This window comes from Peromyscus maniculatus, chromosome 14 (genome assembly GCF_049852395.1).
Source record: "Peromyscus maniculatus bairdii isolate BWxNUB_F1_BW_parent chromosome 14, HU_Pman_BW_mat_3.1, whole genome shotgun sequence".
NCBI lineage: Eukaryota > Metazoa > Chordata > Mammalia > Rodentia > Cricetidae > Peromyscus > Peromyscus maniculatus.
The window spans coordinates 88,350,794-88,365,273 of NC_134865.1; the positions used below are offsets into that span (position 1 = coordinate 88,350,794).

The 14,480-nt window shown below is 42.7% G+C and overlaps 1 protein-coding gene across 3 annotated transcripts in view; it reads left to right on the plus strand.

Moving 5' to 3' along the window:
- Ncapg2 (non-SMC condensin II complex subunit G2) overlaps positions 1-14,480 on the plus strand; it is an 86,057-nt gene that overhangs the window by 27,433 nt on the left and 44,144 nt on the right. For all 3 annotated transcript variants that reach the window (XM_076551565.1, XM_006988297.4, XM_016006766.3), the window contains exons 7-13: positions 641-735; positions 2,739-2,808; positions 5,228-5,314; positions 8,630-8,722; positions 9,733-9,858; positions 10,508-10,687; positions 12,603-12,755. In XM_076551565.1, the coding sequence (XP_076407680.1) occupies positions 641-735; positions 2,739-2,808; positions 5,228-5,314; positions 8,630-8,722; positions 9,733-9,858; positions 10,508-10,687; positions 12,603-12,755 (804 nt within the window). The remainder of the gene's footprint in view (positions 1-640; positions 736-2,738; positions 2,809-5,227; positions 5,315-8,629; positions 8,723-9,732; positions 9,859-10,507; positions 10,688-12,602; positions 12,756-14,480) is intronic.

A 14,480-nucleotide genomic window follows, 5' to 3' on the forward strand; every position in this document is an offset into this window, starting at 1 on the left:
CCAGGAAGCACGTGGTGTGGCTTGAGGGAAGTGGCAGCAGCACAGTCACTGGTACAGGACGTGTGTGGAGAGGGCTCGTTCCTAGGGTGGTTGTTACGGTAACATCATTGGGAAGATGACAGGCATAAGGGTTGCACCTTCATCTCCAGGGTTGTTAGGAAGTTGGTGAGAATAAAGCTTAAGATGGGGTCAAACAAAGATTTCAGGCTTCTTTGGTTTTGCATTTTCTACTGCCCATGATAGCAGGCTGAAAGGTTTATGGACCCATGTGAAGGTCTGTATGGCTGTCTCTGAGCTCCTTGAAGACAGACGCTCAGTGCAGCTGCTGTTCTACCCAAGGGAGGAATGTCTGTGGCCCCACGGGTCTCTGCTGTTAGGAAGCCACCTGTAGCCCTTCCCAGTTCAGTCCTGTGCAAACATGCCACATGATAGTGACACAGGCCTCTTTTTATGACTAGCTGACTTTGGATGTGCTAAACACTTAACTATTTGTTATTAGATGAGTTTCATTTAGTTGCACCTTTATTTATTTATTTGAGATGATGTCTGTGTTGCTAGGCTGTCCTTGATCTTGTCATACTCTGTCTCAGTCTTCCACATGCCCAGCTTATTCTCATTTTTTTTTTTTTTTCATTTACAGGGAAGAAGATTTCTTAGTTTTCTCTTTAGTTGGAATATTGACTTTATTAAAATGATCCATGAGACCATTAAAAACCAGTTGTCTGGATTACAAAAGTAAGTACTACAGGTTTTACTCTGACTTTGAAAGGTTCTCTTGGCTTATTTTATAAGCTGCGCGTGCGTGCGCACGTGTGCGTGATATGTGTGTATATGTGAATGGTGCATGTTTGTGTAGTGTATGTGTGTGTGTGGTATGTGTGTATGTGTGAATGGTGCATGTGTGTGTGTGTAGTGTATATGTGTGTGTGGTATGTGTGTGTGTGTGCATGGTGTGTGTGTGTGGTATGTGTGAATGGTGCATGTGTGTGTGTGTGTGCGTGTGGTATGTGTGTATGTGTGAATGGTGCATGCGTGTGGTATGTGTGTATGTGTGAGTGGTGCATGTGTGTGTAGTGTGTGTGTATATGTATGGTGTGTGTGCGCACGCGCGTGTGGTATATATGTGTGAATGGTGCATGTGTGTGTAGTGTGTGTGTATGGTGTGTGTGTGTGCGCGCGTGTGGTATGTGTGAATGGTGCATGTGTGTGTAGTGTGTGTGTATGTGTGGTGTGTGCGTGCGTGTGGTATGTGAATGGTGCATGTGTGTGTAGTGTGTGTGTGTGTGTGTGTGTGTGTGGTGTATGTGTGTGTGCATGGTGTGTACGTGTCGTATGTGTATGTGTGAATGGTGCGCGCGCGCGCGCGCGTGTGTGTGTGTGTGTGTGTGTGTGTGTGTGTGTGTGTGTGTGTGTAGTGTATGTGTGTGTGTCTGGTGTGTGCGCATGGTGTGTGTGTGTGTGTAGTGTATGTGTGTGTGTCTGGTGTGTGCGCATGGTGTGTGTGTGTGGTATGTGTGTATGTGTGAATGGTGCATGTGTGTGTGTGTATGTGTGTGTTGTGACTTCTTACTGCCTCAGCTTCCCTGTTGCAGCTGTGAAGCACCACCCTGTTTATATTAAAATACTAGGTAGTTGTTTTCCTCTAATAAGTCATTTTTCCAGTAGTGATATTGAAATTGATATTTGAACTTGTAGTTCTTAGTTCTCCTCTTCCCTTCCCTCAAGATGGTATGTTTGCTGCCCAGGTTGGTCTCCAGTCTCTGGAGTAGCTGGAGCAGAAAGCAGTGGTGGTTCTTTTGTCAGGTGTTTGACAGTTAGAGCTTTGTCTCATTCACAACGAAGTCCATGTCATTAGTATTCAGGGGACATTTTGAGTATGGAGTGCCCCATCTAATTGAGTATGGGCTGAGCTGTGTGGTTGCTGTGAGGAGCTGTGTAAGTAGGAAAAGCCAGAGGCACGACGTTCTAGCCTAGTACTTCCTGTACTCAGCAGTCAGAGCTTCCATGCAAGTGTGTGCATTTGCTTAGGTGCTTTGTTGAGTACCTCCTCTGCATTTTAAAAAAAGCATTTCCTACATCTGAGGTAGGCTACAGTTTCTAAATTCCTTAGTGTCAGGTAGCTGTATAAGCACTGAGTTGGGATTTGATTCTAATCCGAGTGCCGAATTCTTGCTGTATTCTAGATTGCTTTCTCATATATCCTTTTTTGTAAAATATTTTTGCTGAACTAATTTCTAAACTTAGGTGATTCTAAAGCTGAATTCTATTGCAACTTTTCCTGTATGTAAAGAACTAGTGTATTTAACGATTTATGTATTTGGGTATGGGTGTGAGTGTGCCATAGCACACAGGTGGAGGTGAGAGTTACTTCTTCTCTCTTCCCACCAGTTGGCATCTCGGTATTGACAGGTCACTGGGTTTGGCAGCAAGTGCCGTTACCAGCTGAGCTCTCCCCAGCCCACATCTGAAGTGTTGACTTTAGAGTTAGTTCTGAGCCTGTGCTGTCACTGCGTCCCAGGAAGTGGTAGTGCTCGTACTGAGGCCTTGACTGAGGAGTCTTCTCCAGCCTCCTTTCCCCAATCCTGTCATCCTCCTCTTTCCATCTCGGGCAGGTAACATTGCAGATGATCCTATGTCAGTTTCCTCTTCCTAGGGCAGGAGGGTGACTGAAGGGTGGTGGTATATGGTAAAGGTATAATGTTTAAATATCTATTAACATCTTTTTTTTTTTTTAATAGGTCTTTGATGGTGCACATTGCAGAAATTTATTTCAGAGCTTGGAAAAAGGCTTCAGGGAAAATGTTGGAGGTATTTTGATTTTATTTAATATCTGTTGTAGTCTAGTTACTTAAGTATCCAAGGGTGGGCTATTTAAAACTTGTGCCTAATCTATCTGAAAATAAAGCTGATTAGTGATGCTGATAGAAATGTGACAGGCTGACTCCTGTTGTTGCCCACATGTTGAGGCATCGTCCCAGCTATCACCTTACTGGGATGTGTAGTTTCCATGAAGTCCAAGGGCTTGTGTTCCGTATTCTGTTATGTCTGGGTCTGGACTGTCCAGTTACCGCTGGTTATTGGGCTGTTGGAGTGTTGCTAGTCAAAGGGAGATGTGTTGCAAGTCGGGTGTACTGGGCTAAACAAAATGTACTGTTAAAATAATTTGACCTGTTTGTTTTTTCTGTGTTTGTTCTGACTACTTGAAAGTGTAAAGCTGCATTTGTGTTATGCTAAGGTGCCGCTTTCTGTTATGTTAAGAAGTTGGTGCCATTTGCTTTGATTATAGTTAGCCCATCGCAGCTGGACTGTCTGTGGTAGGAAGATGTAGCTTGGCCATTCTCAGCCTCAATCGTCTGTCAGCCCATTGTCTGTTTTCTCATTCTATGTTCCTGACTCTTCTCTGTGGAGAGCTGGCAGCGACGGGTGGAGGTGGGAAGGCTTCCACAGGGCAGTGGAGTGCACTTGCTGATGATCATGCAGTTTCTGTCCACACCGCCTTTCTGCCTGCTTACACTTTATAGCTAGTATTTGCCACTTTCTTCTACATCTAGAGATCAAAAGTTACTACATTCTCCTGCAGACACTTTATAAACTAGTTTAAAAGTGTGTAGTCTTTTTGGCAGGAGGGCAGAACCAGGGTGTCATTCTGCATTATTTTAGTTCGCTTATTTTTTGTTTTTAAATTTTTATAACTCATTTTGTTACTTTAATTATGTATCTCTGCAAGGGTCTATACACATTGAGTTTCAGGTCTTTGGGGGCCAGAGGCATTGAATCCCCTGGAGCTAGAGTTACAGAAGTTGGGAGCCGCCTGACACGTCTGAAAATCGAACTTGAGTCCTCTGGAAAAGCAGTTCTTAGTCTCAGTTACTGAGCCATTGCTCCAGTTCTTCCCACTTCCTTTTGTTTTTTGAGTTTGGGCTGGTCTTGAATTCGTGGTCCTCCTCCCTTGGCCTTCTAAATGCTGGAATTACAGGTTTGTTTCATCATTTTAATTCATATAGAAAGATACATATATACATATGTGTGTGCATGTGCATGTATGTATATATCTTTTTTTTTTTTTTTTTTTGGTTTCTCTGTGTAGCTCTGGCTGTTCTGGAACTCACTCCGTAGACCAGGCTGACCTTGAACTCCCAGATATCCACCTTCTGGCTTTCTGAGTGACGAGATTAAAGGTGTATGCCACTACTGCTGGCCATTTTTATTTTTAATTTTTTTGTATATATTCTTTTTTTTTAAACATTATTTATGTTTTGTACTTGTGTATGCATGAGTGTGGGTGCATGTGTGCTGTGGCATGTGTGGAGGTCTGAGGACAGTTTTCAGGAGTCAGTTCTGCTACCATGTGGTTCTTAGATATTAGACTCAGATTGTCTGGCCTGGCAGCAAGTGCCTTTTATCAGGATCTGGAAAGCTACTCTCATGGCTTTGCTTGTTGTTTTCCTTTCTACGTTTGTGCCATTGATGTGTTGGAGGTGCCTGTAGAAGGGAATGCCATATTCTGAATGTTCCAGTCTGTCTTTGTGGCACATGTAACTTGTAGGACAGGTGGCATAGCTCCTGTCTCATTATTTGTCAGATAGCATGTTATCCCACATTCAGAGATGTATCACTGATGTCAGGGAAGGTCAAGATGTCCTTCTCTAAAGCCACCGAGTCCCTGGCCCTGGAGTGCAGGGTAACACATAGTCTACTGGGCCTGGCTTTCTGTTGTCTTACCCTGCGGCTCTTTAGCATTGTGGGTTGTCAAGGAGCTTCTCATACACTTTTCCCCAGCACTTGTCAGAGTCCCCAATGATCTCATTTTGGTCTCTGGAGTTCTGAGCTCCACGGTAGAGGCAGTTCCACTGCATTTCTGGAGAGGTTCTTGAAACAGGTTCAAGCTGGTGATGTTCATCCAGGTCAGTGTAACTGTTTTGAGGTCTCTCTCTGTCAATGTATACTCCTTTTTCCCAGCCTCTACTTCATCTGCTGAGAGCTGGCTTCTGATGATCGTGAGGAGCTTACCTTGCTACATTGCTCAAACTCACCATCAGATAAAATAGAAGCAAACTAAGTGTGTTCTTTGTATTGAAACTGAAGGAACAGTGAGAGGTGTGGACATATAGTAACAGCTCTGACAGAATAGCCTAGGCTTTCTCTTCTAAAGAAGGGGATCCCATTCTTGCCTGCCAATGCACACGGCCTGTGGGATGTCTGCTTGTCATTGCTCTTATTGTTTCAGACCATTGAAAACGACTGCATCCAGGACTTCATGTTCCATGGCATCCACCTTCCAAGGAGGTCTCCAGTGCACTCCAAAGTACGAGAGGTGAGTGAGGCACCTCTAATCCACCAACTGTGAGCAAATTTGTTGAGGTTCTGTTTCAGCTTTACTTGAAATGCACTGTAATAGTAGTAAAGTAACCCCTGTACCCGGTACTCGGTAGTTTCTACTGCAAACTCATTTCATAACTATAACTCCCACCATGTACTGGATCTAGAGCACAGTTGATACTGGGCCTCTGAGCTGCATCCCTGAGTTCTGGGCTGCTCCCACACGCAGACACTCTCCATGCTGCCTCTTCAACTGTGAATTCTGCTTGAAGCTTATCTAATGGAGTTACTGTTCTGCTGGGAGGTCTTGAGAATGAGGATGGTAGTAGGAATTACAGATTTAACCCAGGCCTTTGGCTCCTTCATTTAGTGAGGTCTCTCCTGAGCTGGGCCATGTTCATCCTAAGTCAAGAGGTTCCTGAGCTTAGATACATCAGATCACCTACAGGGCATTTGAGCAACACTGGGCTTTGCCTTTAAGTTTCTGATTCAGTAGTACAACCAGTCTAGGCCCAATCCAAAGTGGTGCTTCTTGGCTGGCCGAGGATTCTGTAGGACTTGAGGGCCTTGTCTGTGCCCTAAACAATTTTGGAGGCAGGCAAGAAGACTTATCTCCATAGGTAGTTCTATCTACTATAATGTTAGAACTTTTCTCTAAAGAAAAACCTCATTCTAAAGAGTTGGGAGTGCTTAAACTTGATTGTTTTTGTTGACCTAGAGATGAACTTAGGACCTGTCCATGCTAGGCAAGTGTTCTTCCACTGAGCTACATATCAAGCCAGGGAATGCTTGAACTTGGAGCAGATATTGGGTTCCTCTCTTTAGTGGATCTTAGCACAGATTGTGATATGGAACCTGCCCATAGTGACCAGGAGGTTTGTCAGGGGACAGCTTTGGGACCAGGGTGACATTGGTAAGAAAGGTTGAGGTTCATCTTAAAATAATTTTATTATTATTGTTATTTTGTTTTGTTTTGTTTTTGTTTTTTTTTTTTTTTTGGTTTTTCGAGACAGGGTTTCTCTTGTGTAGCTTTGTGCCTTTCCTGGAACTCACTTGGTAGTCCAGGCTGGCCTCGAACTTACAGAGATCCGCCTGGCTCTGCCTCCCAAGTGCTGGGATTAAAGGCGTGCGCCACCACCGCCCGGCTTGTTTTGTTTTTGAAACAAGGTTTTTCTGTAGAGTCCTGGCTGTCCCTTTGTGGACCAGGATACCCTCAAACTCACAGAGATCCACCTGCCTCTGCCTCCCAAAGTGCTGGTATTAAAGGCTTTCCTTCCTTGAAAAAACAAACTAGTATAGTATATTAAAAAAAAAAAAAAAAAAGGCTGACCACTGCAACTGCCTTTTCACTATACTTACCAAATTAAAAAGATTTAAAAGGCCAACTGGTCAACCTCCATCTAAATCTAAAGGAAAAAAACAAACAAACAAACAACAAAAACCCACATAGCTAACTGGTCGACCTCGTCCCTTCAAGATTTAAAGAAAGAGAGAGAGAGAGAGAGAGAGAGAGAGAGAGAGAGAGAGAGAGAGAGAGAGAGAGAAAAAGAAAGAAAGAGAAAAAAAGAGAGAAAGAAAAAGGGCCAACCACTTGACTGCCTTTTCACTACATTTATTAAATTAATAAAATTTAAAAGGCCAACTGGTCAACCTCCATCTAAGTCTAAAGGTTGGTGGGGTGGGGGGCACACAGCCAATCATTTGACCTGCATTTATTTATTTATATATATTTTGTTTGTTTGTTTGTTTTGGCTAAATTTAAAAATTCATAATTTCACCCCACCAAAGGAGTTTCTCAGAATTCTTATATTTGGTATCTTGGCAGTTTGTTTCTGCCACCAGCTCTGTGATAAAGAAAGAAAGGGTACACTATCATTAAGCCAGCTGGGCCTATGTGCTTTAAGAGTAACTTTATGGCAAGTGAATTGTGTTTCTCTTTTAAACTGCTTAAAGTCTTTCTGTGAAGTGAGAATACCATCCATACCAAAAGATGATAGCATTGTACTCAAAAAGAAAACTCCACTAACTATGAGACTCATAAAAACAAATGAGTGTGGTAGTGTCTGTTGTAGTTCCATTGATCTGGAGGCTGAAACAGGATCGTGAGTTGGAAGCTAGCCTGAGATGTGTAGTATGAGACATTTTCAAAAATTTAAATAGAGAATGAAACCCTTCATTACAGTAACATGCTCATGCTGTAGTTCAGAGGGTTTTCACTAATATATTTTCTGGAGGAGTGGATTCTAGTGATAAAGCAAAATTGATTTTTTTTTTTTTTAATTCTTGAAGGGACGAGGTTGACCAGTTGGCTAGGTTCAAGGGTCTGTACAGAATTGTGGGGCAATTCTGACTGTCAGAAAAAGATGGTCTGTTTCTGATTAATCACAAGTTTTGGGAGGAAGCTAGTATCTCACTTAAGCTTGTGCTAAAAGGAGTATTCTTTTAGAATATTTGTAGAAGCCTGTTCATATGCAGTCTTAAGGTAGCTGGTGCCTATCTCTGGTGGGTATTGGAGCCAATAGTTGGTTAATGAGCATTTGAGTCCAGAAGAATCAGGCAAAGTCCTGTTCATGTTCCCTTCTTCCATTTTACTCACCAAGTCAGAGATCTGTGGCGGTTATGTGGCCATTGATAGGCTAGTAAGAGTTTAATTTTTAGCCAGACAGTGGTGGCACACACCTTTAATCCCAGTACTTGGGAGGCAGAGGCAGGTGGATCTCTGAGTTTGAGGCCAGCTTTGTCTACAAAGTGAGTTCCAGGACAGCCAAGGCTACACAGAGAAACCCTGTCTTGAAAAACTGAAGGAAAAAAAAAGGAATTTAATTTTTATATTTATTTGTTTTTTGAGATGGGATCTTGCTGAGTTGTCTTGGATGGCCTGTTGCTCCTGGGCTCAGCTTTTTTCTGTCTCAACCTCTCAATTAGTGGGACAACTGCCATGGATCACTGGGTGGTAGACATTAGAACCCAGATGATATTAGAGTTCAGGGCTGTGGATCAATACTTTGGCCAAGACTCCTTGTGATTTGTCTTGTATCTGTTGTAGGTCTTGCCAGAGAATGTTGCAAGTGTCACACTGGTGGGATGGAGCAGAATAAACCTTTCCTCTGGTTTCTTGAATTTTTGTTTGTTTGTTTTGAGATAGATTCTTGTACCCCAGGCTGACTTCAAGCTCACCATCCTTCTCCCTCAGCCTCCTGAGGGGTATACCACTGCATCAGCCTTCTGAGGGGTACACCACTACATCTGACTGAAATGTTTACAAATAACTCTATAGCCTTTGTTTCCTTTCTCTTTCTTTGGCCTTTAGGTGCTGAGTTACTTTCACCAACAGAAAGTCCGTCAGGGAGTGGAAGAGATGTTGTATAGGTTATATAAGCCCATCCTCTGGAGAGGACTGAAGGTAACGTTTAGTGTTTCCTGTGCAGCCTGTGCTTCAAATTGAGCCTGTGCTAATTCAGAAGCCTACTAAGGCAGTGAAATAAGAAGGGAGAGGATGCTTTATGACTTTTCAGAGCAAAATATCTTATGTTTTTGCACTGTGTTGCCCATACTAGCCACCTGGGCTCGCGTGATCCTCCTGCCTCAGCCTCATGTAGGTATGCACCATCATTCCTGGCTCTCAGTTTTTATCCTTTATGAAGACCATTTCTTTGACCCACTTAACTATAAAGGTGGATCAGTTCTCTACTGCGTAGTTACTGTGACAGACAGTCCAGAGGGACTGGAGGTGTGCGTAAACATCAGTGAGGCTGGGTGGAGTAACAGCTGTGCCACCTGCCTGTTCTTACACTCTCATGCCTGAGACAAGGGCAGAGGGCAGACACTGAGTGTTTTGTTGAACACCTTGTTTTACACCGACAGAATCTGGCAGTAACCGTCTCTTATGATACAGGAGCTCTTTTTTTTTTTAAGGCTGAAATTGCAAAGTTTAATTAATGCAGCTTTAAAGTGAGGAAGTTGGTCTTTAATATCTGTTGACATTGAACTGAGAGTTTGGCTTAATTTAATTTGACTTTACAAAGTTTGGCTATTTACTTACTTTTGTGATGCCAAGAGTAGAGCCCAGGGCCCCACACATACTGTATTTTTCCACTAAGTTACACCCACAGCCTAGTTTTGCCAATTTAAAGGTTAAAATTATCTTTTTATTTTTTGTTAAATTGTATTTATTTATGGGTGTAGGGAGCATATGTGGAGGCTAGAGTACCACCTGCAGGAGTCAGTTCTCTCTACTGTGTGTAGTCCTAGGATTGTCGGGTGCAGGAAGGAGCACATGCCCTTGCTCTCTGAGCCATCTTGCCAGCCCCCAAAATCATCTCTGATTTGGAAATGAATTTCTGCTGAAACTGTGGAAGCATTAATTTGGGAACACTGGACTCTGGACTTCTGAAACTACTCCTGTTTTTATAGGCCAGGAATTCTGAAGTTCGGTCAAATGCTGCGTTGTTGTTTGTCGAAGCATTTCCTGTTAGAGACCCAAACTTCATCGCTGCCGAAATGGACAGTGAAATCCAGAAGCAGTTTGAAGAGCTCTATGTATGTATTGCTGTGCTGTGTGTTCATTGCTGACCTGTATGCCTTGTAGCTAGCTGCAGGGTCAGTGCTTGCCAGCAGGGCCATCCTGCAGAGGAGTACCCACTTTGCCCATGTCCCCAGAAGCACAGATCCACAGTATTCCTTCCTCCTCTTTAGTCACTCCTGAAACATTCCATTATGTGTCCTCATAAGTTTACCAGGATTATGGGTTTGCATGCCCTGTCTCCAGTAGTTAAGTGTTGTCACTTTGACTTCTTTTCAGTTGATCTCTACCGCTCCCATGTAATAGCTTTGTGACTTTCGGCAGGTCCTAGACCTATTCAGTGTCTTCATCTATGACACCATTTGGAACATGTGCAGATTCTATTTCATGCCTTTAGTCTGTAAACAATATAGTAGACTAGCTACTCATGTAACCCTTATATGGGAAGCATGGATTGATGCTGTGTTGCTTTATATGAGGGACTGAACAGCTGCGGATTTGGCATTCTGGAAGTAGTACCCTTGAGGGTGCCTAGGGACATGGACTAAATGGCCAGTATTTCTGCAACCTTAAGTGTCTGTTACTAAGTTTTAAATTCCCAAAGTGCTAATATGTAACACAAACAATAATTTAAGAATTGTAACTTTCCCCCCCTTCTACTTCTAGAGCCTTTTAGAAGATCCTTATCCGAGGGTCCGTTCCACAGGCATCCTTGGTGTTTGTAAAATAACGTGTAAATACTGGGAAATGATGCCCCCAACCATTCTCGTTGACCTCTTGAAGAAAGTCACAGGGGAGCTGGCGTTTGATACAAGTTCAGCTGATGTTCGTTGTTCTGTTTTTAAGGTAGGGTTTTTAAAGGTATAAAGATAACATTTTATTGTAGAATAGTTTTATAGAACTACAGCGATTTTTAGGGAATAGAGAAAAGGGGGGAATGTTAGAAAATCATATATTGTCCTACTCAATATGGATATGTTACTGATACTGTAGTTGTTTTTCTTTTTCTCCCCCCCCCCCTTTTGGTTTTTTGAGACAGTTTCTCGCTGTTGCAGTTCTGGCTGTCTACTCACTTTGTAGACCAGGCTGGCCTTGAACTAGCAGAGATCCACCTGCCTGTGCCTCCCAAGTACTGGGATTAAAGGTGTGCACCTATACCACCCGGCTGTGGTTGTATTTCTAGACCAAAACTTTAGCTTTTTTTTTTTTTTTTTTTGGTAAAATTTTATTTATTTTTAAAATTAAAAAAGTATTTTATGTGTATGGGTGTTTTGGGTGTATGTTATGTGTGTACCTGGTGCCCATGGATGCCAGACTAGAGTATTAGATTCCATGGAACTACAGTTACAGATGGTTGTTAGCCTTCATATAGGTGCTGGGAATTGAACTTAGGTCCTCTCCTAGAGTAGCCAGAGGCATTGGATCCTCCTGGAGCCAGTCTTTTTTTTTTTTTTTTTTTTTCAAATTTAACTTTTTATTGATTCTTTGTGGATTTCACATCATGCATCTTGATCCCACTCATCTCGTGGAGGCTGTAGTGTGACACAGTGAGTCACGTAGTCCTTTAGTCCATATAGTGTTACTTGCAAGTGTTCATTGCATTGAGTTGTTGGTCTGGTTTGAGGTCTCTGGTTTTTGCTACATCATCAATACTGGGCCCTCACTGGGACTCCTCTTGGATGTCTTGTTGTTCTGTGTCATGGAGATTCTGTAATATTGGGTCTGCAGGCCCAACCCCTTCACGTGTTCCCACAGATCATAGATGGGGTAGATGATGGGATGGGCCAACTTATAGCTCTAGTTCCGGGTCTGGGTGGTTGCTGGGTTGCTCAGCCTGCCAGCTCTCCTTCATCTTCAACACCAGAGTGAGCTCTTCAGTACTGCCCCTCCTAACTCACCCTATGTAGTAAGGAACAAGGGGCGGGACTGATTTTCCGTCTCTCATGTTGTGTTGCCCACACCTACACCACCAAGTTCAGCTCTAGTGTGTTGCCTAGTTGAGATGTAAGGGCCACTCTGCCTAGTGCTGAAGCTGGTGAGAGGCAGGGCCAACTCTTGCTCTAGTGACCTCAGGGACAGCTCTCTCACCACAGGCCTCAAGGGACGTGGCGGGGGCGCGGGGGGGGGGGGGTTTCCTCCCTTGCCCACACCACCATATGGTAGATAAGGGGTGGGGCTAGTTCTCTTACAATCACATTCTCAGGGCCAGCTCACCCACGCCCTGGAGCTGGTCTTAACTGTGGGTGTGAACCCTACCATGCATGGGTGCTGGAAACTGAACTTGAATCCTTTGCAGTTGCAGCATGATTTTAATTGCTGAGCCATCTCTTCAAGTCACCAAATTAAGCTTTTAAAATTCAAATTTAAAGTATTTTCTAGCCAGGTGTGTAGTCAATAGTTTTATAATACCAGAAATACTCAGGAGGGTGAGGCGAGAGGATTCTGAGTTTGGAGTCTACCTGAGTTGCCTAGAGAACCTGTTTCAAAGAAGAGACATGTTTTCTATATAAAATGTCTACTTCCCATAGCACTAGTCTTTGGGTTGGGTGTAGTTTTCTAGTACTATAGAAGTCCTCATTTTTGCCTCTGTGGAATGTCTTGCTGGCCATCTCACCGGCTCCAAGCATGCCTTCCATGTGGAACTTGGATGAAGGTGGTGTTTTCTGGCAGGAATAGGATTCAACATCAATTAGGTGTTTCCTGCCTAAATGTTTTATTGGTGTATTCTGATTTTGAAATGCTTTTCTCTTTCTCTCTGTAGTGCTTGCCCATTATTTTGGATAACAAACTGAGCCACCCATTATTAGAACAACTTTTGCCACCACTCAGGTACAGTCTCCACGATAATTCAGAGAAAGTGAGGGTGGCTTTTGTGGACTTGTTGCTGAAAATCAAAGCTGTGAGAGCTGCAAAGGTAAGGAGGACGTTCTTGGAGAAGACTGAAATGCACAAAGCACATTTGTGATCACCCAACAGAAAGACTAAGTTTAATTCTGAGAACCTTTACAGTTATATTTTAATCAGTTTGATAACCAGTGTATTGCTAGATTGTCATAAAACTTTGTTTTGTGTTTCTTGTGGAAAATTCTAGAAATACCAACACATGTTTCTTTTTGGAAAGACACTAATAATATAAGTAATCACCTTTACATATTTTTAAGGCATTGTTCTTGTGTGATGGGGCATGTGTGTACAGTATACTTGGAGGTCAGAGTCAGGTCAGTTGTGGGAATTGGTGCTTTCCTTCCACCATGTGGTTTCCAGGGAGTGAGCACAGATTGTCAGACTTGGTGACAAGCACCTTTATCTGCTGAACCATCTTGCAGGTCTTCCCCTTACATTTTCATTACATGTTAAACATTGAAATGTTTGATGTATCTATACATATTTAGCACTTGGTAAGAACTTAAATATTACTTATTACTTGCAAAGGTTAGCTGAAATCTCTCCTGTTTTATAGACCAAGGAATTGCTTGTAACATGGTAAGTGTGCACTGGGCATGGACCACTTTATTGGCATAATAAAGAAGACATAGGAGTTGTCCTCTTCCCAGCTCCAATTCAATTTTATTTCCTTGATACTGGGCATTGAACTCAGGGCCTCATGAATGCTAGGCAGGTGCTCTACCACTGAGACAAGAGAATTTCAAGTTCAAAAGGAGTTCAAGGCTAGCCTGGGCAAATGATAACACTTAGTGCCTGCCTATCCTTGGAAATATCCATTGCCAAGAGCATTGTCACCCACATGTCTGCTAGTATGCTGTTCAGAGTGACAACTTGTGCCTTGTACTCACTATAACTTATCTGGACTTGGCCCTTGGCCAAGAAGTGTGTGTGTGTGTGTGTGTGTGTGTGTGTGTGTGTGTGTGTGTGTGTGTGTGTGTGTGTGTTGGTAAGGACAGAAATGGGCAAACGAGCTGCCCAGGTGCCAGAAGCCTGTGCTAGAGTTGATGTTGTAGCTTAGTTGGTAGAACACCTGTGTTACATACACAAAGATGGTGTATGCCTGTAATTCTAGCACTCAGGAGGTGGAGACAGGAAGATCAGGCATTTAAGGTAATCAGTCTTTAGTCAGATACAAAGTGTGTTTGGGGTTGGCCAGGATACTTGAGACCCTGATTGAAAACACAAAAAACAAACCACCACCAACAAACAGCTAATTCTGTCTCTTGTGGAGTATGTGATTGTGGGAGCTCCAGAGCTGGACAAGGAGACTGCTCACAGTAGAAAGAGCAGGCCAGCAGTCCTAGTGTATTGAGGAAGGATGCTCTGAGTCTCTTAAGAGAGATGAGTAGGGTGCTTATTTCAAAACTATTAATAGGTTAAAAAAATTATTGTTACTAGATCAGTTAATGGATTAGTGGATCTACAATGTAGAAATGATCAGCTTGATTAATCAGAGCTATCATTTGTGCATTAGTCATGCTAAGGAATCAGAGTTGACCTTTCCACAGCCTCATTCTATGTTACATGTTACATTTCTTTAAAACGTAGACTTGTTACACTGGCTCACAGAAAATTCAGATTCTGATACAGCTACTTGAAATGATTTTTCTTGAATATAAAAATTAGTTCTTTGTTATATTTTGGAAACTTAAGCAGTTTTCAAGATTGTAGGAACTATTGATTATTTCCTTTT